The sequence below is a fragment of the Rattus norvegicus genome, chromosome 17 (genome assembly GCF_021556685.1).
Source record: "Rattus norvegicus strain SHRSP/BbbUtx chromosome 17, alternate assembly SHRSP_T2T, whole genome shotgun sequence".
NCBI classification, from domain to species: Eukaryota; Metazoa; Chordata; class Mammalia; order Rodentia; family Muridae; genus Rattus; species Rattus norvegicus.
In genome coordinates, this window is record NC_141550.1 from 9409378 (window position 1) to 9434374 (window position 24997).

Genomic DNA, 24997 nt, shown 5'->3' on the forward strand with positions numbered 1-24997 from the left:
CTTAATACAAGTGGAGGGGCCTAGTCTTGTTACTACTTGAAATGGCATGTTTGGGTGGTATCCCTGGGAGACAGTCCTTTTCTGAAGGGACAGAGAAGGAGTGGATGGGGGCTAAGGGTAGAGGAGAGGAGGTGGGGAAACTGCATTCTGGATGAGAGAACAATCAATTTAAAAATTGTCTTAAGGGGCTGGAGATGGCTCAGCGGTTAAGAGCACTGACTGCTCTTCCAGAGGTCCTGAGTTCAATCCGAGCAACCACATGGTGGCTCACAACCATCTGTAATGGGATGCCCTCTTCTGAAGTGTCTGAAGACGGCTACAGTGTACTAACATATAAATAAAATAAGTTTTTTTAAAAAAAATTGTCTTAAAGGGGTTGGGGATTTAGCTCAGTGGTAGAGCACTTGCCTAGCAACTGCAAGGCCCTAGGTTCGGTCCCCAGCTCTGAAAAAAAGAAAAAAAGAAATTGTCTTAAAAAGAGTATTTCTGCTAGTTATTATTATTGCTAGATTTGATTTTATTTATATATTTTGTTACTTGTTATGTGTGCATGAATCTGCAAATATAAATGTTTCATCCTTTCACCATGTGGGATCTAGAGACTGAACTCACATAATAAGGCTTAATTAGCAGCAAGGTCTTTTAACCCACTCAGCCACCTAGTCAGACAATTTTAGTTTTGTTTTTTTTTTTAAGTTTTTGTAATGTCTAAGTGTGCATGTGTTTTGTGTGTGTAAGAGAGAATGAGTGAGTCAGTGAGTGAGAGAGAGAATGCACATGAGTATAAGATGCATGAGGAGAAGGTTAGATCTTCATGACACTGGAGTTACCAGAAGATGAGAGCTATCTGATATAGAGCAGTACACACTTTAACGCCTTAGCCATCTCTCTAGCTCTTTGGTTAGTTTTTGGCATAAGGTCTCCTGGGATAACCCAAGGTGCCCTGGAACTCACCATATGAAGCATGGACTAGTCTCAAACTCAAGGTCCTCCAGCCATATGCTGCTGGCTTGGTTTCTGAGACAAGGTCTCACTACGAAGTCGAGGCTATCTTCAAATTCTCAATCCTCCTGCTTCAGCCTCCTGAGGGCTACAATTACAGGCTTGTGTTGTAATACTCAGAATATGTTATCCTTAGCATACATACATGTTTTATCATACAATGGTATACATACAAGACCAATTATTACAGAACTTAGGTACATTAGCAAAATACCAAAAACAAACTCAATGTTCATTAACAATGACTAATTATTAGCTGTAGTTCATCCGAACAATGATCTGAAAACATAAAAATGAAGCAGTTTGGGACTGAGAAGATGGCTCAACGTTTGAGAGCACCCAATGTTCTCCCAGAGAACCCAGGTTCAGTTCCCAGCACCCACGCTGACTACTCACATTGGCCTGCAATTCTAGTTCCAGAGAAAATCTAAACCTCTCTTCTAGCCTCTGCACACATGTGGTAACATATCTATCAGGCAAACATTCATATGCATGAAATAAAAAAAGTGTTTATACAAAGGATGAGGGAACTCTTGTGTATTTATATTGTGTGTCTGTGTGTGTGTGGCACACAGCTTGTGTATGAGCACAAACAGTTGTGGAAATCGGTTTTCTGCCTCTTCAGGGACTCCAAAACTAGGTATCAGGCTTGGCGGCAAGTGCATTTTCCTGGGCAGTCATCTTGCTGGCTCCCCCTTATTCTTGAGACAGGGTCTTATGTAGCCCAAGCTGGCCTCCAATTTCCAGTATAAATAAGGGTATTGTGAGCTCCTGGTTTGACCCAACTGCTGGAATTACTGGTATGCACCACCACACCTAACTGGCAGCTCTTCATGTAGATACATTATAGTGGCCCACATATCAAACATAAACTACAGTAAGATATAGACAGCAGAACTACCAAGGTTGGGCTTGTTCTGTTTTTCAATTGTATGTGCATATATCAGCCAAATGATACAATTCTTAGTTTCAGCTCCTCAGGAGGGTAAGTCAGAAGGATCATCTGATATCAAAAATATAAGGTTAACCTGAGCAACAGAGAAGATAATGTCTGTAAAAAAGACAAATTATGTGTGTGAAAAACATCACTTTAAATATTATATATATGAGTGTTTTACATGCATGTTTGTGTACCATAAGCATGCCTGATGCCCATGGAAACCAAAAGAAGTCATCAGATCTCTGGAACTAGAGTTACAAACAATTGTAAAACTCCATGTGGGTGCTGGGAGTTGAACCCCAGTTTTGGAGGAATAAGCTCTTATTCACTGAGCCACCTCTCCTGCTCCCATATGAAAATGTTTATCTTACACTTTGCTCTTTAAAATATAAAGTAACTTTAAATTACTGTCAGAAGTAAAATAGCATACAATGTAAATGGAAATCTTTAACACAGTTACAAAGCCTCTGAAGTCTTAATGCACTGGGGAGGAACCACTAGGAATGACACAGTTTCAAAAGCATCGTGAGAAAAGAACAGTCAGTGGTTACTAAGACTCCCAACATAAACAGAGGAGATCAAAAAAAAGCTGAAATCATGGCAAGTTAAAGGACAGACTACTCTGCATAGCAAGATCCTGTCTTAAAAGAAAAGAAAAACTTATCCTTACATCGCCACAAGACTATAAACACAAAGTTGTTACAAGCACCTCAAAACAGGTAGACTTTTGGGTCTTTCTCGATTTTAACTGCACTATCAGGGAAAGTAAAATGACAAAAGCCATTTTTACATTTCTGGTAAATTATACTGCATATTGGATATATCGTTGTTAAAATTAATAATCTAGTGAATCCCTTCAATGAATCTTTTTATTTCAAATACTGCACTTAAAAGTCACTAAAATGAAAGTAGAGTATTGTCATGTTCATCTTACAAATATACTTTGTAATAAAATACAAGCAGAAATCATTTGCCATGATTAAAAATTTTATAAAAATGTTGACCTTTAATACTTTAAGCCAGGCAGTAATGACACATGCCTTGAACCACAGCACTCCAGAAGCAGCAGGTTAATCTGAGTTCGAGGCCAGCATGGTCTACAGAGTGAGTTCCAACACAGCCAAGGATAGAGAAAGCCTGTCTAGAACACCAAAATAATAATAATAATAATAATAATAATAATAATAATAATAATAATAATAATCATAATACATTAGCTACACAAAGTAGCACTTCCAAGTGGCTTATGTTACATGCCAGACTGTAGTCAAAACAGTATTAACTGCTCTTCTTCTGATTATGCATTTACTTTTATTTTTATGTTTATTCTTTTAGTGTTTTTGAGTTTCTGGGTAGCCCTGGCTGTCCTGGAACTCACTCTGTAGACCAGACTAGCCTCAAACTCACAGAAATCTCTCTACCTGTCTCCTGAGTGCTGGAATTGAAGGCGTGTGCCACCAGTGCCTGGCATGACTTTTATATACAGTATTCAAATTTTCTTTTTAGGCATCATTTAAAATAATTACAGAAAATTAAACTCCTTAAACAATTATCCAAACAAAACTCAGCAGGATAACAAATCTGTACAAGTTACACACTGATGACTTAAGTCAGATAACTTTCAGACAATGATACCTTGCCTATGACTTCCCCTAAACAGCTTAGTCGTCAGCCTACTAAATTTTTTTTTAATTTATTGTTGAGACAGATCTCCATTATACAGCTCTAGCTGGCCTAGAACTCATAAGAGACCCTCCTTCTTTTGCCCCACAAAGTGGTATGATTAATGCTGTGCATCTTCTGTTTATACAGAATACCAGGGGTTAAACTCACAACACTATGCATGCTAGGCAAGCACTCTCCCTACTGCAGATGGGTTTACTTTTCTAAATTATAAATCTAAGCAGGCCCAGTAGTACATGCCTAAGATTCCAACATTTACTTGGGAGGCTGAGACAGGAGGTGAGTTCTAAGCCAGTCTGAGCAACACAGGGAAAGCAAAGTAAAAAAAATGAAAGGGCTGGAACACAGACAATGTATTAAGGGAACAAAGAATCTTTTTTTTTTTTGGTTCTTTTTTTCGGAGCTGGGAACCGAACCCAGGGCCTTGCGCTTCCTAGGTAAGCGCTCTACCACTGAGCTAAATCCCCAGCCCCGGGAACAAAGAATCTTAAAGTGTACATAATCTGCTATTTTGTACTATTTAGTGGGGAAAAGACATAACTAGAGATGTTAACTAACCGGCACAGCACAGCACAGCAATTTTACTGTAAACTTTAAAATTTTTTCACTACATGTTTATTCAAATACTAAGTTTGAGAGCTAGCAAGACGGTCCAATGGTTAAATGGCTCACTGTTAAACCTATTTAAGGAAAATCCCTGGAACACACACAAAAAAGGAGAAAACTTGCTCCATAGTGTCCCCTACCTTTTACATATGCACTCTAGTAGCTATATATACACACAAAAACATTAAAAATTTTTTCTCAAGAAGTATATGTAGCAAAAAAACTTAAATTTATCTGTATGTGTGTGTGTGTATGCAACATGTGCACAGGTACCCAGAGACTAAATGACGACATCAGCTCCCCTGGAGCAGGGTTACACGTGGCTGTTAGCTGCTGCCGACGTATGAGCTTAGGAATCAAACTCAAGCTCTACAAGAGCAGCAATAGCTCCTAACCACTGAGCCACCTATCCAGCCCCTGAATTGTCACAATTCTTTATGGAAATCAAAGCAGAGGCAGGCCTATCGAGATCTATAAAAAATTACCTTTGTCCTGATAATTCTGTCCATTTATCCTTAGATAATAATGGATAACAATAAAACTGATACAGTGGCTATCAAGACCTCACTTACAGGTGGGTACAGAGACTTGTCCCTACAGTCCTAGTGTTTGAGAGGCCAAGCCTGGAGGAGTTAGACAGGCCTGCCTATCTAAAGAACAAAGACTCTAATATTACCTCTACCAAAAACCTGTATCAGAAGCTTAATTTTATCTGTTTGTATAATAGCATTTCTACCCTTAAAGCTGTTTCAAAACCACTTCAAACCAGTTATGATAGGACATAGCTGTAATCCACTCAGCACAGTCAGTCAGAAGGATCTTTAGTTTAAGGTCAGCTTGAACTACACAGCCCTAGGTTCTTTTAAACAAAAACCACTTTAGGGGGGTTGGGGATTTAGCTCAGTGGTAGAGCGCTTGCCTAGGAAGCTCAAGGCCCTGGGTTCGGTCCCCAGCTCCAAAAAAAAGAACCAAAAAAAAAAAAAAAAAAAAAAAAAAAAAAAAAAAAAAAAAAAAAAAAAAAAACCACTTTAAGCACAGAATTCTATTACCCTTTAACTGTTCTCAATACTTTATAGATCATGGCATAAAAGTAATTATCTATATCAAATAATTATAAAACAAACAAACAAACATGTATACAGCTAGGAGTACAGAGGGTTTCCCTGTTGAACAAAGCCCTGGGTCCAATCTCTTGTACAGATAAGAAATCATTTTTTAATAGAGAGGAACCTTGAAACAGATTCCCACTTTGACACTGGCTGTCCTATAACCCCACCTGCCCACATTTCCTGGATAGCAGGACTACAAGCTGAGGCTACCGTGTGCTCAGCTTTGGTTTTGGATTTTGAAATAAGATATTGTATATTCCATCTTTCTGCTCCGGTCTCTCAACACTGACCGTGCACACATATCCCACAGAACACAGGTCTTTAATATTTTGTATAGAGGTATAGATGGCCTTTCATCGGTGTTTAAACATGATCTCATTATGTGGTCCTGGCTGGCCTGAACTTACACTGGGCCAAGTCTGTGCTTCTCTATGTGCTAGGATGGAAAGCACGTGATGCCGTTCCCTGCCTACAAATAAAATCCTAAAGATGTTAAAAACAAAACAATAGAAAAATGCTTTGGGTATACAATGCTTGAGAATTAGTGTGACACTAATGTCCACTTATAGCAGAGAGCAGTAACAGCTCCAATTATAGCGCGCAAAGAAATCAGAGATGACATAAGAAAACACCCTCGTAACTCAGAGAGCGACTACTTCCTGACTGTTCCTGGCATGGTAAGGGATGTAATTTTAATCTATTAAAATAGATCATCCTCCAAAATATATTCTTCTAACACCCCGCCCCTTTTGGAAAGGGGTCTTATGTCACAGCCCTGGCTGGCATTTGTCACTACACTTAGCCTTCCAGCATATCTTTACTGTACTGGAGGGCTGGGATACAGCTCAGGTGTTGATACTTGCCTAGGATGTAGAGGCCTATGTTCTATTCTGTTACCTGCATAAACTCGGTATGGAACATGCTTAATTCCAACCCTGGGGAAGAGGACAGAAGAAGATATGGAGTTCATAGCCAGCCACCTTCCACCCTGGGAGACTGCTGAGGAAGAACACTGTGGCTATTCTAGATAAGGCCATTGAAATGAGCGAAGTTGTTTAAAATTACATTTAAGGTTGAGCATGATGGCGCAAGCTTTTACTCCCAAAACTTAGGAGGCAGACAGGAAGATCTCTGTGAGTCTGAGGCCAGCCTGGTCTACATATTGAGTTCTAAGACAGCCAGGAACATAAATTTACTTCTGTGCATATGTGTAGAGGCCAGCGAACAGCTTCCAGTGTTGGTCCTCTCCTTCCACTATGTAGATCCCAGGAATGGAAGTCATCAGGCTTGGAGGTAGGAGCTTTTTAACTGACTGAACTATTTACCAGCCTAAAATATGAAAAAAACTTTAAAAGCCTTTCTAATTTCATCTAGCAGCAGCAGGAATAAAATCCTGACACAGTATACTAGGACATGAGTATGCGTCATCTTATTAGGTCTCCAAACAAGTCTGTACAAATAGAAATTACCTGTAAACTATGGAATCAAAAAACAAAAAAGTGGGGCTGGGGATTTAGCTCAGTGGTAGAGCGCTTGCCTAGGAAGCGCAAGGCCCTGGGTTCGGTCCCCAGCTCCGAAAAAAAGAATTAAAAAAAAAAGAAAAAACAAAAACAAAAAGTAAGTAGCCCAGTGCAGTGGCCCTTGGGAGGCAGACACAGGTGGATGTATGAGTAAGAACAGCCTGGTCTACACAGCAAGTTTAGGACAGACAGACAGCCAGGGCTATTTTTTTAGACACACTCTCAAAAAAAACCCTGTAAGTAGGCAGGCCTGGTGGCACAGGCCTAAATCAGTACCTGGAAGGTGGAGAAAGGAACACTAGGAGTTCAAGGTCATCCTTGACTACTCAATGGGCTTGAAGTCAGCCTGGAGTACATGCTTGGGATACTATCTCAAACCAAAGAAAAAAAGTTCAATAAAATAATGGCTTATTGAGTTATTATAAGAATGTACATTGTGGGACGACGGGGGTACACACCTTTAATCCCAGCACTCAGAAGGCAGAGGCAGGCAGATTTCTGAGTTCCAGGCCAGCCTGGTCTACAGAGGTAGTTCTAGGACAGCTGGGCTACACAGATAAACCCTGTCTCCAACTAACCTCTCTCCAAAACAAAATCAAAAAAGACAAGAAAACCTAAGATGGCTCAGTGGGTAAAACTACTAGCCTTTCAAGCCTGACCACACAAGCTCCATCCCCCAAGTACCAGAAAGCCAGATTCGATGGTCTGCACTTGTTATCCCAGCACTCCTCAGGCCAGATAGGAGGCACAGACACAACTGCCTGGAAACTCAAGGCCAGACAGCCAGGAGTACAAAGAATACACAAGAGACCCTGCCTTAACAAAGGGCAAGGGCGTAACTAAACCCAGCAAGTTATTCTGACCTGCAAGTGAGTACTGTGGCAGGCAGGCAGGCAGATACAGACACACATACATAGATACATGGACACAGACACACAGACACACACACACACACACACATACACACCACAACACAATGGGACCATCAAGATGACTCAGCAGGTAAACAAACTTGAGTTCAGTCTTCAGGACCCACATAGTAAGGGAACTGACTCCCACAAGTTATCTCCTAACTTCCTTATGCACACTTGGTTCAACAACAATGCTCCTTGATCTGTTTTCTATTGCATGTGGCACCCAGGGCCCTATGAGTGGAAATCCAGCACTCTACCACTACTGAGCTACAACTCCAATGCTTATAAGTTTTGGATTTGGTGGTGCATTTTTGGTTTGGGGGTTGCTTTGTGAGAGTGGGTGGGAGGGGGAGGCCACACGCTCTAGCGACCTGGAACTCACCACCCTTTTCCTTCAGTTTTAGGATTACAGGCATGTATCACTCCATTATCTTATTGTTTGTTTAATTTTTTTCAAGATTTTAATTTTTAATTTTTACTTTTTTCCCTTTTCTGTATAAGCATTTTGTCTGCATGTACATCCGTGCACCACATGCATGCAGTGTTTGAGGAGGCTGGAAAAGGGAGTCAGATTTCTTGAGACTGGAGTTACAGATGGCTATGAGCCTTTCTGTAGGTGCTGGGAATCATACCTGAACCTCTGGAAGAGCAGCCAGTGCTCTTAAATGCTGAGCCATCTCTCCAGTCTGAAGAGCTGTATTTTTGATTTTGTATACATATACATATGAAAGCATGTGTACATGAATCTGTGTGACCATGGAGACAAGAGACATCAGGTCTCCATGGGTACAGGCTAAGTCAGATGCTGGGAATCAAACCTGGTTCCTCTAGAATAGCGGGCACTCTTAAAGGCTGAGTCATCAATCCAGCACAGGCACACATACATGTATGCTCACACACACCTTTCTTAGAACATCTTTTCTAAGATGAGTAAGCCCTGGCTGACCTTGAACTCTATATGTGAACCAGGCTGGCCTGAAACTCTTGAGATCTACCTGCTTCTGCCTTTAATGTGCTGTGACAAACCAGCATTTAATCTCATTCTGTAGCCCAGACTGGCTTCAAAATCAAATCCTTCAGCCTCCCAAGTGCTAGGATTACTGACATATGCCATAACATCCAGTTTGATATTACACTCTAGGTGACCATGACATACAGTGAAAAGCTCAGTTTGCAATCAGAAATTCTTAATTAAAAGTCTCAAAGTCAGGCTGGAGAGATGGCTCAGGGGTTAAGAGCCCTGGCTGCTCTTCCAGAGGTCCTGAGTTCAAATCCCAGGAACCACATGGTGGCTCACAACCATCTGTAATGGGATCTGATGCCCTCTTCAGGTGTGTCTGAAGACAATGACATGTACCCATATATATTAAATAAATAAACTAATCTTTTTAAAAAAGTTTCACAGTCATCTAGAGACAGTTTTTACACAGTGCAGTAGTCGCCAGCAATGCAGGTAGATGAGCAAACAGTATGGCACATGACTGTCATGCCAACAGGAGGATTTGAGTTTGAGGTCAGTGTAGGCTATGCAACAAGAAAAACACATCCTTTTAAGAAGTGGGAAGTAGGAGGATCATAAGTTCAAGGTCATTCTCTACTAGAAAGTTCAAGAATTATATGACAACTGTTTTAAAGACATATACATAGGAGCTAGGCAATAGTGACCCACACCTTTAATCTCAGCACGCAGGTACAGGCTGGTGAAATCTATTTGAGTTCAAGACCAGCATGGTCTACAGAGTTCCAGAACAGCCAGGGCTACACAGAAAAACTTTCTCAAAAAAAAAAAAACTAATCAAACAAACACACACAAGATGTCTGTGTAAGACGGTAAGATGATACACAGAAGATAAAGGAACTTGCCACCAAGTCTGATGGCCTTAGTTTAATCCCCAGGGCCCACACAGCAGGACACCAGTAGTGCTCAATTCTGACTGAAACGTTCTTAGTTCTTAAGTACCTTAAAAATCCACACCTTTTATTGTTTGCTTTGAACACTCAGGTTGGCCTCAACCTCAAAACAACCCTTTCTGTCTCGGTTTCTTGACTGCTAAGAAATAGGCATGAGGGGTTGGGGATTTAGCTCAGTGGTAGAGCGCTTGCCTAGCAAGCACAAGGCCCTGGGTTCAGTCCCCAGCTCCGAAAAAAAAAGAAAAAGAAAAAGAAATAGGCATAAGCCACCATAGCTGACTGGCTCTGACCTTTCTCTTCTATTCCATCTCTTTACCACAAGGCTATAAAGACCCAGCCAATGAGACAGTACAGACTAAATAATTAATAAGGTCACCACCTGTTCAAACTTTGAGGTCTAATATTTTCTCAAGATGTCACCTAATATATACAATGTATGCAGGTTTATACTAGAAAGAAAAAAGTAAATAAAACCTTCTACATTTATACATTTATATAAGCTTATTTACTACCATGTTAGATGCAGAGTATATTCAAAAGATTAATTTTTTCTTTTTCTTTTTGGTGGGAGGGTGGCTTTTTGAGACAAAGTCTCACACTGTAGACTGAGTTACTTAGAACTCAGAACTCCAACTATAGGCATGAGCCCCTGTGCTCAGCTCTGCAGCAGTCACGGGACCAATACCGGACTACACACACCTGATGAGAACCACACAGCCTTACATTTCTACTGCATGCTTCTACCAAATCCAGCTCTGCCCTCATATCCAATGCATATGTGAAAGCAAAGACAAAACCACCCATGTACAATAAATATCAACATGAATCCAAGAAAGTTATAAGCTGCCGGTAGATTTTCAAAATAAACTACAAATTCTAATATACATCCAAACAATACAACACAAATTTGAGATATCCACCACAGCAATTTTTAAAAATCTCTAACTGTCAAGCTAAGAAAACTTATCTGATCATCAATCAACAGAAACAAAGGTGACACACCCATTCTTTCTCTGCAACTTTAGAGATTGACAGAAGTATAAAGTAAAATAAAATGTCAATGCCCTCAAGACAATCGCCTCTATACTATAAAAATGTCTTATAAAATCTTATATTTCCCAGCATCTGTTGACTCTAAACAAAAATACAATCTTCTTTGGTGACATTAACAGTAACCATGACAATGTCGTGTCAGAATCGAAAGCAAATCAGAACCAAATATGTAAAGCTAAGAGTGGCCTTTCAGAAATCAAGCACTTTTAATTTTAAAAGAGATGAATCTGGGGCTAAAGAGGTCAACTGGTCATTAGCTAGTCAAGAAATGCCAAGTTCTAAAAAGTAGGACGGCAAGAACGACCACCTCCAGCAATAGTACAGAACACTGAGGGACTTGTTTCTTCCTCCGTTTCTATCTGCGCCTGCCTGTACACAACACGTATCTACAGACACACTTCAAACCTGAGAACTAGAAAAGCTTATCAAGCCTGGTGGACGCAGTCATCAAAGAGGTAGACCACCGTAACTTCACGAGTAGTTCAGAAGAAATTAACCTCCTTTAAATTTTGAGCGCTGGCCAGAAAAGTTTCCCATCTGAGCCAAGTTCAATATACGCCCCAAATGCACTTCAACTTATAGCAAGTTTGGCCCATGATTAACACAGAAAAGGACTCCAAACCACACACTGGTTCCCGGCACAAAGGCATCAGCAGACAAAGTCATTTAGTTCTGCTGTTGCTGTTTTGTTTGAAGCGAATCAAATGTATACCTACCTGTACCTTGAAAATGTAAACCTGACCTTAGTCAAATGCCCTTAGAGCATTCACTTTTAGCCAATCCTCAGTGAAGCAATTTGGGATAAGCTACGAAGGACCGAACTCACGGAAAAGAGATATGGTTTAAAAAAAAAAATCAAAGTACAATTTCCCTAGAAAAGCTCATGTTAGCTTCCAGCTATGAACTGGAACCAAAGACAAATTAAAGTTTCCCTGTCCGTGGCCTGTGTATATACATTCAAGTATATATTTAAGTTGTACCAAAGACTGCTTACAAATGGCAATTCCTGTGAAGTAGATGGTGATGAAGTCCCAGGTAATTCTAGCATGTTTCCTAATGTACTGGTACTGGAGTCGGGATCATCCTGAAAAGATAAATTTATTGAGTTAAATTGCTCTTCTATGGTAACGTTTGTGTCTCCTAGTGAGTTGGGGGCTGGGAGGAGGGCTGTCTTTTCATTGCTTCCGTCCACTTCACTTCTTTGTTTATTTTTCTGTTTTTCAGTTTGAGGAGCTAATGGCACGAATGGCTGTTCCACTGCACCATGTCTACTCTCTGGCATGCTGTCTTGTTCACTTCCCATGGCCATCTCTACACCATTTTCTGATTTAGGCTCATAATTGCAGGAGGCATTGGTCTGAGTTTCCTCAAAGATCTCCTCTATACTCTCATCCTCTGTGACTGGCTGTTCTGGGTCCATTTCAGAATCTACATCTGCATCGTCCACACAAGTAAAATTGTCAAAGTGCAGAAAGCCATTCTTGGTCGTCTTTGTTACGCTTAACTGAAGTTCGGGGGGGTTATTACAAGTGGGCTCCTGGTTCATAGCAAGTGCTGTTGGGCCACCAGGACTCAAGGAAGTGCAAACAATTGGCGACTGAGCTCTTGAATCACTTTTTGCAGGGTCTTGAAAGGATTCTGATCCATCAGCAGACCCACTTAAATACTCTACATTGATCATGGAGGCCAAATCCTGTAGTCTCCGCAGTGGAATGTAACAAGATGGAGAATCTTGTCCATAAGCATTTTGGGATGTTCCACTGGCAGTCGGTAACTGCATAGTACACCCATTAAGTGGCTCAGAAAAATTGGATTGACCATTACCGAAAGGGCTGTCCTTGTCTTCGGGGGCATCTAAATTCACTGAATTAGAAAAGGACAGCAGACAATTTCTTCTAGATAATTCACAAGACTGATCCATACTGTGCCCGCATCAACCTGGAATCCAAAAGACACGGCAATTAATCAGAGTTAACAAACCATCTGAATCTGACTCTTCTTTCCAAAATGGCAGCCACTTCTGAAGGCCTAGTGGCCTTTCTGCTGCACTTCCAAGGACGGGAAAAGTTCTCCAGGCTGACGACAGGAAAATGGCCTCAGAACTACATCTTCCCGGAGCTGGGTAAATCCTGCCACATGGAAACTACCCGTTCTTTTTCCCTGCACTGCAGGCTGGTGGACACTGGGGCTGAACTAAAATTAAAACCCTGGCAGTCAAAATTCCCAGATCTCAATCGGGAGGGAATCCTCCTCTCCTCCCCACGCCCTATGTCCGACAGCCAAATCTCTTGAAAGAGAAGGGGGCTGCTGGTTTCGGGGGCAGCTTCTGGACGCTGCACAAAAAAGGTATCCCCTCCTCCTTCTTCTCCTCCTCCTCCTCCTCCGCAAGCTGGGCGCAGCGGTCACAATAGCGCTGCACCCCGCGCCCAGCCGGCGCCGGAGCCTTTGCAGCTACCGTGCGCAGGCCTCAAGCGAGTTGGCCGAGGCGGGTGTACCCCGAAGCTCGCCTTCCTGGCTGCAAACCTACTGAGTTCGCAGCTACAAGGACCAAGACACCGGGACACGGCCGGGAGAGAAACCGAGGCGGTCGGCATAGCCGAGTCAGGGTAGCAGCAGCTGCTACAGCTTGACAAACATGGCTGCTGCCGTCGCCGACGCCGCCTGTCCGGGCCGCGCTCCTTCCCACAGCCGCGGCAGCACCTCCCGGCAGCGCTGTTGGCACTCGTCAACACTCAGCAGCAAAGCAAAGTTTGCTGCGGGAGGGCAGCCGCCCCCGCGCCCCCCAGCCAGCTACCTGAGGGGAAGCAGAGGCCGTGGTGCGCGCGGGGGCACGGCCGGCGATGCACGGGCCGCGTTGGGAGGAAGTTCGCCGCAGCCCGGCCAGCTAGGCCTAAGGCCCGCTGGTAGTGATGGAGGAGGGGGAGGGCGCCGCGGCTGCACCGCCGCGGGCCACCAACCCTGCTCGGCCACCGGCCCTCCACCGCGTCCCTCACCTCACGGCCACCACCATCTTCCCGGCCCCGCTGTCTCCTCCTTCCCCCTCCCGCCCGTCGCCCACCCCTGCGCACTAGTTACCGTGCCCCGCGCCCCCTCCCGGGCCAGCTTGGGGGGAGGGGGTGACCCTCATTACACTGGGGGCGCGAGCGGAGCGGAGGACGGAGAGAGGGAGCCGCTCGCCGCACCCCCCTCCCCCCTCGTCTCTCTTCAGGCAGGAAGGCAGCGAACGCGACCTGCCCCGGCCTATTCCTCCGACGCCGCCACCGCCTCCTCCTCCTCCTCCTCACACCCCCACCGCGCGCGCCCCCGCGGCGGCGCGTGCTAAGGAGAGCGCCTCGCACCAGCCCGCGTGCGACCGAGGCCCCCGGGTGCGCGCGTGCGCGCCGCCGCCCACCTCCCCCCTTCCCCCACCCCTCCCCGCGCGCGCGCTCCCGCGCCTCACTCTTCGGGGTTCAGGGCGGGTGAAGTCGGGCTCGCGGGCGAGCGAGCGAGCGGGCGGCCCAATCGGCGGAGCTGCTACTGCCGCCCCCTCCCCTCCCCCTGTGCGCCCGCTCAGGGCCCGGGCCTACGGGCTGGCTCGGCTGCCCGGGCGGGGCCTGAGGCAGGCTCCCCGGGGGCCTCGCGCGCCTCCCGGGAGCGTCGGGGCCTGCGGGCGTCGTGGGTGGCATTGAGATCCCTTCACCTACCTCGGGGCGCTGCGCCAGCCCCTGGTTGCACACAGCTAACCGCACCCTACTCATCCTGAACCCCAACCCCGGAGACACCTGGTCTGGCTGAGGCCTGGCCTGCCGGCCTCGCTCAGGCCCGCGTCAGCCCCGGCCTCCATCTTAGGTTACAGCCCGGGCTCCCCATCCACTGGGCACCTGCCCTCAGCCCCGCTGGTTTCGACCCGAGGCCAAGGCAACCCCCCTTCTCGCTGTAGGGCTCACCTGGGGGCTTGGGATAGGGTCTTCGAGGCCCCAGGCCCCGAGCAGACGTGGCCGCAGGTGAACCCCCTTGCCCAGCCGCACCCCAAACCCACACCACCACCACGACAGACCAAGCTGAACAGGAAACAAAATGGAGGCAGCAGCTCGGGTCTGCCTCCCAGAGCCAAGCCTGTACAGCCCTGGGGCTCCCTTCAACTGGAGGCTCGACGCCCGCGAGGCAGGGGACTGGCTCCTCCCGGGAACCTAGGACAACCGCCCTAGAGCAGCGCGGGCGGGCCGGGGACTCGGCCCTGCGGTCCCCACAGCCCCTCACCCACCACCCCTTCCCTTCCCCCTTCCCTCTTTCCTCTCCCTCCCTATGCCGGGCCGTGCGGGGTGAGCGGCTCAGGGGTGCTGGGTCGGGTTACCCGCCCGGGGCACTGGCCGCAGGACGGTGGCCTCGGCACAGGGATGAGGCCGAGAGACCCCGCAGCACTGAGCCCACGCCCCGCACCCCGGCCGGGATGCAGCCTAACAGCGCGCCCGCACCTCGGCCTGCCGCTGTGCAGCCCCCGCCCAGTGAGGCCGAGCCCCTGGTCCAGACACCGCGGGGACGAAGCTCCTTCGTCACCCTCGGGCCCAGGGGTCTTCGCTGCCCCGGGCGGGGCGAGGGGAGCTCTGGGGGAGGGGTCCACTAATCCCTGCACCGCCTCCCGCGCCTAGTGTGGGTCTGGGTCTAGGCCTGGCACGGCGGCCCGGGCTGCGGGCGCTGGCGGGCTTGGAGAGGTGCGGACGCGCGGGGCTAGGGGCCGGGAGGGGCAGCGCCTCGCACAGCGGACGCTGCAGTTCTCCGCACCCAGGCAGATGGCCCTCTCGAGCGCGCTTCGCCCCTGAGGCCCGGGCCTCGGGACCCCTGCGGGACTGCACGGGGACAGCCTACAGGCTGGACGGTCTGGCCAAGCATGAAAGGCACAAACCCCCGGCCTAGGATCGCTCCGCGTTAGCATGACAGGCCCTCAGAGCGTGCACTCGGCACCAGGGCCCCGCCGCCCTGACCTACTAGGGCTGTGGCGCGTCCATTCCTGAAAGACAGTGGAAGGACAGGTCAGGGAACCCAAGCCAGGCCTGGTCCCGCAACTCCAGTCCCCTGAGGCTCTTCTTCCTTCCCCGACCCTGCTGCCTCCTGGGTTTGCTTCACGGCAAGAAGCTCACCTCAGGCATTACTTGGTCCCTAGAGCGTTAGGCGCATCCTTGTTGTTGAGAGAAAGCCATATTGGACCGCCCAAGAATTTCCGCCTCTTCCAGAAAGCCTTCGGTGATTTTGGAGTTCATTTTGAAGCTGAGGGCGCCGCCCTCGATGGCCACGTGACCACCATTCCTCCAGAGGCTTAGTAAAAGTGCACAGTTATTGTCCCAATAGAGTGTTTATCGGGGGCCCTCTGGTAACTAGACCCCCACCAGGGAGAACAGCCACTTTTGGCATTCCCCTGCCGGGTGTCTGTACTGCTTGGGTATCTGCAATGGTTGAGCCAAACTCCATCCTCCCCTGACCTCGTGACTGGGTCCAGCAAGCGGCTGCTCAGGATGCTTCCAGCTGTTTGCTGTCCAAGACCCACAGCCCATTAAAGGAGGCTCCCAGATAAGCCGTCAGCACACCTTTAGTATTGCTGGCCCTGCCAAGAGAGCAAGTGAAAGCGAGAGCGAAGAGGCTACTGTGACCTCGGGTCCCTCAGGTTAAAGAAGGAGACACTCAAGTTTCCAGATGCAAAGTTGACTGGCAGTTTTCCCTGCGCTAAAACTAGCCAGAGAAAAGCTGGGGCCCTATCCCTTGGAGACCGGCCTTTTGTTCTATGGAGAAGGAAGGAACTCCTGCTAACACGGCCAGGCAATTCAATAGGAAAGCTCTCACCGGTTCCTTTTTCACAACTAATCGTCCGGTCACTCCTAACTGGCAGTTACTCCAGTGCTAATCACGCTAAGGTTCTTCCCAGTACCTGGCCATTTTGAAGTACTTGGAACTGCCACTGGATGGCCTTGAAGAAGTTATCTTTCATTTCCCCTCTCCACCCCACCCCACCCCACCCCACCCCACCCCCAGCCTCTGTTTCCAGCAACTGTTTCCTGCAGTCTAGGCAACGCACCAGGCTCTGGGAAAGCAAAATGTGTGATATTGTGCCAGTCAACCTGTGGCCCAAGGGAAGAAAAGGGTTAACTAAAGGTACTGAGAGAGATTAGCTGATCTCTACACACCGCTGCCCTGCAGGAACCCTCTCCCTAACCTCCTGCCATCCCCTCCATTCAGGATGACCTAGTTACTGACATGAACAACTGGGACCCCAGGGAAAAAAATCAGACTTCCCTGGGTAACCCCTGGGGCCCTCCCTACCTCCTACCATAAAACTGTCTAGCACAGTGACTCTCGACCAGTGTGCTTATTGGAACTGAATTGTGTATCTTCTCAGCTTCCGTACTCTGGATACTGAATCCTCAAGTGAGACAGGGCCACTTTCCTGTAGGATGGGGTTTTGGGGTGTGGACCTAACTCTTCTCTGCTGATCACAACTCAAGAACCTATTCCGGGCCTGCACACCTCACCTGGAGACAGGTGAGAATAAATGCTTGCTAAACATGTATTATGCATTAGACGCCACTGAGCCCTTGACACACATCTGTTCCTTTAACCCTTTACTAGTCTACAAAGAATTACGGATCGGGTCAAGCCCTTTGTGCAAGGTCTCAGGACCATTACTTTCACAGACATGGTGGGCTCCATCCTCATTCAAGCCTACACACCCAACAGATGCCGCAAAATGCCAGGCACATCAGGCACATCAGGCACATCAGACACACAGATGTGCGGGGATGCGACTGCCAGGCAACGTGCTATACCTTAGCCCCCCATTTCCTCCTCAGTAACCATGGTTTTTTGTTTTTTTTGTTTTTCAGGATTCCTACCCTGATGCAAGGTGCCTGCACGGATTCTTGGCCACAAAAGCATAGACCTCTTTCAGAGCTGTTCCCATTTGATTTGTTAGCCCAACAAATACTCATTGAGGATGATGAGAGCCTTGTGGTGGGGGGTGGGGAGGGGGAGAAACCAGAAGTGCAAGGAGAGCACCCAGCAGATCTAGAAAGGACTTCTTCGAGGGGGGATTCTGGAGGACATAAAGGAAGAGTCAGGATGGGAGGACACAAGTAGAGATTCCAGCGGAAGAATCCCGAGAAACACCAGACCGGAAGAGATGACCACAGTTAAGCATGACCATGATCTGCAGCATGGGGCCCGAGGCTGGAAGTGCAAGAAGAGGCTGAAATGAAGATAGGAAAGCTCACGGAGGCCCGATCACACAGGGCCTTGGAGGGAAGGACAGTGACCGGATTTTGCCTGCATAGTAAAAACAGTCCGCTACAAAGCACTAAAAACACACCCCAAGCCCAGAAAGGTCCCTGCCTCTGGTACAGGCCGTGATTGTTTTATTCCACAGTCGTAGCTCATCCTCAGCCAAGACAGTGTCTCGTTTAACCCACTGGGATGGACGCTCTTGTTCTTTCCATCTCGCAGACGTGAAATGCACAAAGCCAAACTTCCTACTCCTGCCCAGTTCATACTCTTTGTTCTAAGTCGGGGCTTGGCAGAGCCGGCGAGGCCTCTGATAATTCACCCCAGATGCAGGTAGTGGACACCGTGACCACCCTTCCGCGTGAATCCATGAGTTGCTTCCTTCATGTAACCACCTAGGGGGTTCTCCAGAGCTAGTTTACACGTAAGATCAAGGCCAACCAGGCCGGGTCAGAGGTCAGGCAGCCCTGTAGCAAAGTTGTCTTCCTGTACCAAAAAATGTCTCTAAACGGTCTCTAATCTATAGCTCTAAGTCCAAGGGCTCCAGCTGCCACTGTCAAGTTTCCTTCCCCTCAAGTATCACTTTGCAAAATCCTGTGGATGTGGCCTGGTGCCAAGATAGGCCGCATACCCTCAACTCAATAGTCCTGCTGGTCTCTCTGCCTTTCCTTGTCTGTCAGGCAAACACAGGTTTATATCAACGTAGAAGATGCCTCTTCTTAGAGGTCTCCCAGATGCTGTCCTAAGGACATGTAATCCCTGCCTATCCACCTAAAAACACGATCCCTTGAGGTAACTATTGCTTCTCAGTCTGGTCCCAGCCAGTTCTGAGAGCTCCTAGAACAAGGCCCAGGGCACACAGTTTTCTGGCTTCTGGTGACTAACTTTAAGTCAGTGAGGCTCAGAGAGCAATTCCTAACTCTACTCTACCCCTCTCTCATTCCCAGCCTGGTTCTTACCTGTTTTGAAGGTTTTCCTTCAAGGTGCATGCCTGTTCGTGTTAACACTTGCTGTTAGAAACAGGGGGATTGGGAGTGCAAGACCATCCTGGGATACAGAGACATATATATACAAAGACAACCTTGGCGGTGTGCAATGCTGAATCCAGATCAACAGAGCAGACACCTACGAAATGTACAGGAATAAATGACAGCCGAGCCCGATGGAGTGGGACAGGTGGAGCTGCCCACTAAATACATGATTTTGTTGAATGTATCCCTAACCTAATCCCATTGGGTAGCAATGGGAGAATGCCAGACCAGGTCAGCCTTGGGGACAGGCTCAGACACAGGGAGAAGTCCACAGCATGCAGCCAAGCACCAGAATAGGGCTGTCCCTTTAGTTTGTGTAAGAGTTGACTTTTACAACTCTCCCAGCCATCGTCTCCCCTCAGCAAGAAATTAAAGCACAGGCAGAGAACCAGCCCTCAGGAGGCCAGCCCTGCAAGAAGTAGGGCGGTGCTTTTTGTGCTGAGAAGCTCAGGAAGCCAGGAGGTAGTGGTGCACGCCTTTAATGCCAGCCTTTAATCCCAGGCAGAGGCAGGTGGATCTCTGAGTTCAACCTTGTGTACAAAGTGAGTTTCAGGACAGCCAGGCCTACCCAGAGAAACCCCGCCTCAAAAAACAGCAACAGGGGTTGGGGATTTAGCTCAGTGGTAGAGCGCTTGCCTAGCAAGCACAAGGCCCTGGGTTCAGTCCCCAGCTCTGAAAAAAAAAAGAAAAAGGAAAAAAAAAAACCAAACCAGCAACAATAAAAAGTGCCAACAGTGAAAGGAGAAAGCCCATGAGGCCTCAACACTACACAAGGAACCACAGGCAACCAAGGAGGGCTGAGGGTGGGAGGAGTCATCTTGTCAAGGGGAGAGCACACCAGTTGGTTATCCAATACCCAGTGGTCAGCCCTGAAAACATACATAGGAGTAACTTTGTACAGACCGAGCTGGTTATATTCAGAAATATATACGCCTATACATACATATGCATGTAACAACAATTAAGTTAACAAGAGATAAATTTGAAAGAGAGCAAGAAGGGATACACAGGAGGGTTTGGAGTATGGAAAGGGAAATCAGAAATGATGTAATATAATAATTTCAGAAAGAAAAACAAAACAGGGGCTGGGGATTTAGCTCAGTGGTAGAGCGCTTACCTAGGAAGCGCAAGGCCCTGGGTTCGGTCCCCAGCTCTGAAAAAAAGAACCAAAAAAAAAAAAAAAAAAGAAAAACAAAACAAAAAAAACCTTCCAATGAACAGCCAGTCTTCACTCCTTCCTTAGGCACGTGGCATCTACCAAGTTAATCTTTGTCTCTATAGATTTGTCTGTTTTGGACAATTCATAGAAATGGAAACATTCACGCTAGAGTGATGGCTCAGTGGTTAAGAGCACTGACTGCTCTTCCCGAGGACCCCAGTTTAATTCCCAGCAACCACATGGTGGCTCACAACCATCTGTAATGGGATCCAATGCCCTCTTCTGGTGTGTCTGAAGACAGCTGCAGTGTACTCACATAAAGTTAGTTAATCAAGTAATTAAAGAAATTCTGTGCAAGGACCTGAGTTTGGCTCCCAGCACCCACAGTTAAAACAAACAAACAAACAGGGGTTGGGGATTTAGCTCAGTGGTAGAGCGCTTGCCTAGGAAGCACAAGGCCCTGGGTTCGGTCCCCAGCTCCGAAAAAAAAGAACAAAAACAAAAACAAACAAACAACGGGAAAAGATAGCTTACCTGTAATTCCAGCCAAGAAGAGACAGGAGATCCACAGATCCCCCTTGCAAGCCAGTGTGGCAAATTCACAGCCTCCAGGTTCAGCGAGATATTTTCTCTCAGAAGACAAGGTGAGCCAGGGCACGATGGCACACGACTTTAATCCCAGCACTCGGGAGACAGAGGAAAGCAGGTCTCTGGGTTCAAGACTAACCTTGACCACAGAGCGAGTGTCAGGAAAACCAGGTCAACACAGAGAAACCCTGTCTCAAAAGAACAATCAGTAATAAATGAATAAAAATACATGGGCTCCCGGTGTGGTGGTGCATGTCTTATTAACCTTAGCCCGGAGGTGTTGAGTCTGGCAGGTCAGGACTCCATAGAGAGACCCTGCCTCAAAAATAACAATAAGAGAAAAAGAGTCAGGTTAGCAAGGAAAGCGGTTGCTGTGAAAGGTTAATGGAGGAAAACGACCTTATAGTGTCTTTCTGCCCCACACACCCACCATTTGTCCCCAGAGTGATAAGAATAATAATCTGGGGTTTTGTTCATTTGTTTTTTACTCATAGAAATCCTCCTGCCTCCACCTTTAGAGTGCTGGGTGGGATTAAAGATGTTTGTCTCCATGCTTAGCCTGTTCCCCTCTTTAAAGTTCCTGGGATAACAGTTCTGCTCTGTTGTCTGCACTGTCCTTGAACCTGTGTGTACTCCATGTTTGTGTCCTTGAGTATGCTCTCCTGTCCCTTGTACTCTGGGCTTCCTCTGCTGCTCTCATAGCATGAGCCTTCCACGTGGTTTTGAATTTTTCTGACATCCCAGCTGTTCTGCTTCCCAAGTTTTACTAGATTAATTCCTGCCTTTCCCCACCCTTCCCCCAAATCCTTGGTGGTTCTGTTTTATTTCTTGTCTAGTTTTTCTTTTTTATATGGGATGTAGACATTGAGTAAGGGGCGTAGAAACAGAAGTTCAATAGACCAGGTTGGCTTTGAACTCACGAAGGCAAACAGAGGCCTCTGCCTCGCAAATGCCAGAATGAAGTATGTGCCACCATGCCTAACAATATTTTTTTAATTAAATGCAAGAAGGTGAGGAAAACCTGAACAAGACATCTTATTTCAACCTCTGACCTCCATGTCACAAACACATACACCCTGAGAGAGAGGAAGAGAGAGACAGAGACAGAGACAGAGAGACAGAGAATATCTAGGAAAATAGTCAATAAACTGCTACCCTTGCAAGCATATGAACATTAGTTCAATCTCCAGAAGCTATGTTTTTTTTTCCCCCTCCACCCCCAGAAGCTATGTTTTAAAAGTAAATAAAGACTGTGTGTGCTGTGTGCTCTTGAGTATTGGGAAGGCAGAGACTATTAAGTCTCTGGGGTTTACTGGCCCCAATTCTAGCCTACTTGGCAAGGAAATTTCAGGCCAGTAACAGACCCAAAAGAGAGGAAAGAAGAAAGGGAGGAAGAAAGAGAGGAAGGAAGGGAGGGAGGGAGGGGTGGACAGGGTCTAAGGAAAGACATCCATCCACTCTTGCCTTCTGAAAACACACAAACAATAAAGACACACAAAACAAGGAGTTGTGGCTTGTGTCTCTTTTTTAATCATTTATTTTATTTGCATTGGTGGTTTTTCTTCACGTAGGTGTGCGTGAGGTTAATGGATGTCCTGGAACTGGAGTTATAGACACTTGTGAGCTGCCATGTAGGTGCTGGGAGTTGAATCTGGGTCCTCTGGAAGAGCACTCAGTGCTCTTAACGACTGGGCCATCTCTCTCTCCAGCCCCCTTTGCAGTATTTTTTTTTTTTTTTGCTTTTCGAGACAAGGTTTCTCTGTGTAGCCTTGACTGTTCCAGAACAAGTTCTGTAGACCAAGCTGGTCACAGAGATCTGCCACTGGCTGCCTCCGAATGCTGAGACCAAAGGTGTGTGCCACTACCTCTTGTCTCGTCTCTTATACAAGCATTCTGTAAAAGTTTGAGACCAGCCTGGGCAATATATTGAGGTCCTATCTCAAGATAAAAAAGCTAGGTTGAGCGTGTTGATGCATGCCTTTATTTCCAGCACTAGAGAGCAGAGGTAGGAGGATCTCTGTGAGTTTGAGACCTGCCTAGTCTACATAACAACCTCCAGGACAGCGAGGGCTACTTAAAGAGACCCTGTCTAGAAACAAACAAACAACCCTCGACCAACGACAAAAATGTAGGATGATGTCACACAGGTGAAGGCAGGTACAAGACAGAATGAGGCCTGTCATTGGGCAAGAAGGAAGGGTGGGCGGGAGAAAAGTTTTAGAGAGAGGAGGAGACTGGAGCGAGAGAGAAGAGAAGCAGCAGAGAGAACATGGAGGCGGATGTCAAGATTCCTCTCTGCACATTTACAGGTTGTTATGAATGTTCTTAAGGGGTGGATGTGTACAGGGTTTTGAATGTCTAGGTGGGCAATTATATCTTATCAATTGGATCAGAGGTTATTGTGTTGTGTGTTCTCTCATGTGGTGACTTAAATTCAAGAGAATATGTGGTTGCTGGAAACACTAGGCCGCCAAGGAATTGGGATGTGTATGTCTGGCATGGTGAAAACCTGCCTTGGGAACTAGATGGGTGGAGAGATTGTTGCCAGGCTCAAAGAGAAGCCATTGGCAGTGTGATGTGGGATAGAGCAAGGCGGGTGAGAGGCTTTGTTGACTGAGATGAAGATATCTACCAGCAGGATTGGGGATTTAGCTCAGTGGTAGAGCGCTTGCCTAGCAAGCCCAAGGCCCTGGGTTCGGTCCTCAGCTCTGGAAAAAAAAAAAAAGATATCTACTAGATATCTTGGGGCACTATGGTGCTGGACCTAGTGTGGGGTAAAAGCCAGCATTTATTTTAATTTTACAGCAACACAAAAATAAATAAATCCACAAGAAACATTTATAAGTATAAGGCTTTTAATATCCAGCATCTTTAACCTAGCCTTTTCCTTCTTCCTCTTTCTCCCTCTCCCCCTCACTCCAGACAAGATCTCATTAGCTTCAAACTCGTTGTTCTAGAACACACTTTGTCCTTTCTCAGCCTCCCCAGTGCTGAGATTGCAAGAGTAAGTCATCAAGCCCAGTGCTATTCAACATGTTCTCCAGGCCCACCTATGTGCTGTGTCCTGACTCCTCATTTCTTCTTATGACAGACACTCCACCGTGTGCCTACACCACACAGTGTTTCCCATTGGCTTCGCTTTTGCTTCAGGACCGCATAAAAGTTTGCAGTGAGCATTCATGGACATACTTCTAGATTTGGGGGGGGGGGGGTGTTTGGTTTTGTTTTTAGAGACAGGTTTCTCTGTGTAGCCCTGGCTGTCCTAGAACTCACTTTGGAGACCAGACTGGCCTGGAACTCAGAGATCTGCATGTTGAGTGCTGGGCTTAAAAGCATGTACCCCTACCACCTAGCTTTTATTTGTTTGTTTGTTTGTTTGTTTCGTTTTTCTTTTTTTCGGAGCTGGGGACTGAACTCAGGGCCTTGCGCTTGCTAGGCAAGTGCTCTACCACTGAGCTAAATCCCCAACCCCGTTTGTTTGTTTGTTTTGTTTTGGTTTGGGTTTTTTTTTTTTTTTTTTGGTTCTTTTTTTCGGAGCTGGGGACCGAACCCAGGGCCTTGTGCTTCCTAGGTAAGCGCTCTACCACTGAGCTAAATCCCCAGCCCCTTGTTTGTTTTTTTAACTTGGTATAAAAGTTTAATTTTCCTAAGATGCATCAGTTGGCTAAATATATTATGAACATAATTAGCCACAATACAGCCTGACTTATTTTCCTTCTGTGTGTGTGTGCGTGTGTGTGTGTGTGCGTGGTGTGTGTGTGTGTGTGTGTGTCTCGGTGGAGGTTTGCGCACTTGAGTACAGTGTCCCTGGAGACCCACAAAAGGTATCAGATCTCCCCGGAACTAGAATTACAGAATGACAGGCAGTTGTGAGCTGTCTGCATGCAGTACTGGGAATCAGCCTTGGGTCCTCTGCAAGCACAGTCTGCCCTTTTAGCAATTGAACTAGATCTCCACTCCCCGTGCACAAGTGCCTGTGTGAACACACGCCACAGTCCTCGTGGGTGTGTACCTAAGAGTAGAACTGCTTTGCTGAGCGTTCACTGGAGGTGCGTCGACTGTGGGCTCTCCCAGGAGGTGTGAGTGAGGATTCTGAGTTCCCCAGGCCTCTTTGGTGTAAAGTGGTGTCTCGTTGTGGTTTTAAATTGCATTTATTTGGTGACTAATGACGTTGAGCATCTTTTTGATGCTTATTGTTCTTTTGGTTTTTTTGTTTGTTTGTTTGTTTGTTTGTTT

The 24997-nt window shown here is 46.7% G+C and overlaps 1 protein-coding gene and 1 long non-coding RNA gene across 17 annotated transcripts in view; one reads left to right on the forward strand and one right to left on the reverse strand.

The window, feature by feature from the left end:
- Nsd1 (nuclear receptor binding SET domain protein 1) overlaps positions 1 to 15984 on the reverse strand; it is a 114775-nt gene extending 98791 nt beyond the window's left edge. For 4 of the 16 annotated variants that reach the window (XR_015640750.1, XR_015640751.1, XR_015640752.1 and 1 more), the window contains exons 1-2: positions 13814 to 13997; positions 11733 to 12676 (exon numbers count right to left, since the gene is read on the reverse strand). Coding sequence is in view for 12 of the 16 variants with exons in the window: in XM_087590376.1 (XP_087446502.1) it covers positions 11733 to 12659 (927 nt within the window). In the remaining 4 variants the exon portion in view is untranslated. 16 annotated transcript variants of the gene reach the window in all.
- Positions 12964 to 18171, forward strand: LOC134482677 (uncharacterized). The gene is made up of 4 exons (XR_015641462.1): positions 12964 to 13084; positions 16771 to 16861; positions 17106 to 17248; positions 17590 to 18171. It is a non-coding gene; the product is annotated as an uncharacterized LOC134482677 (long non-coding RNA).
- Positions 18172 to 24997: the final 6826 nt, after the last annotated feature.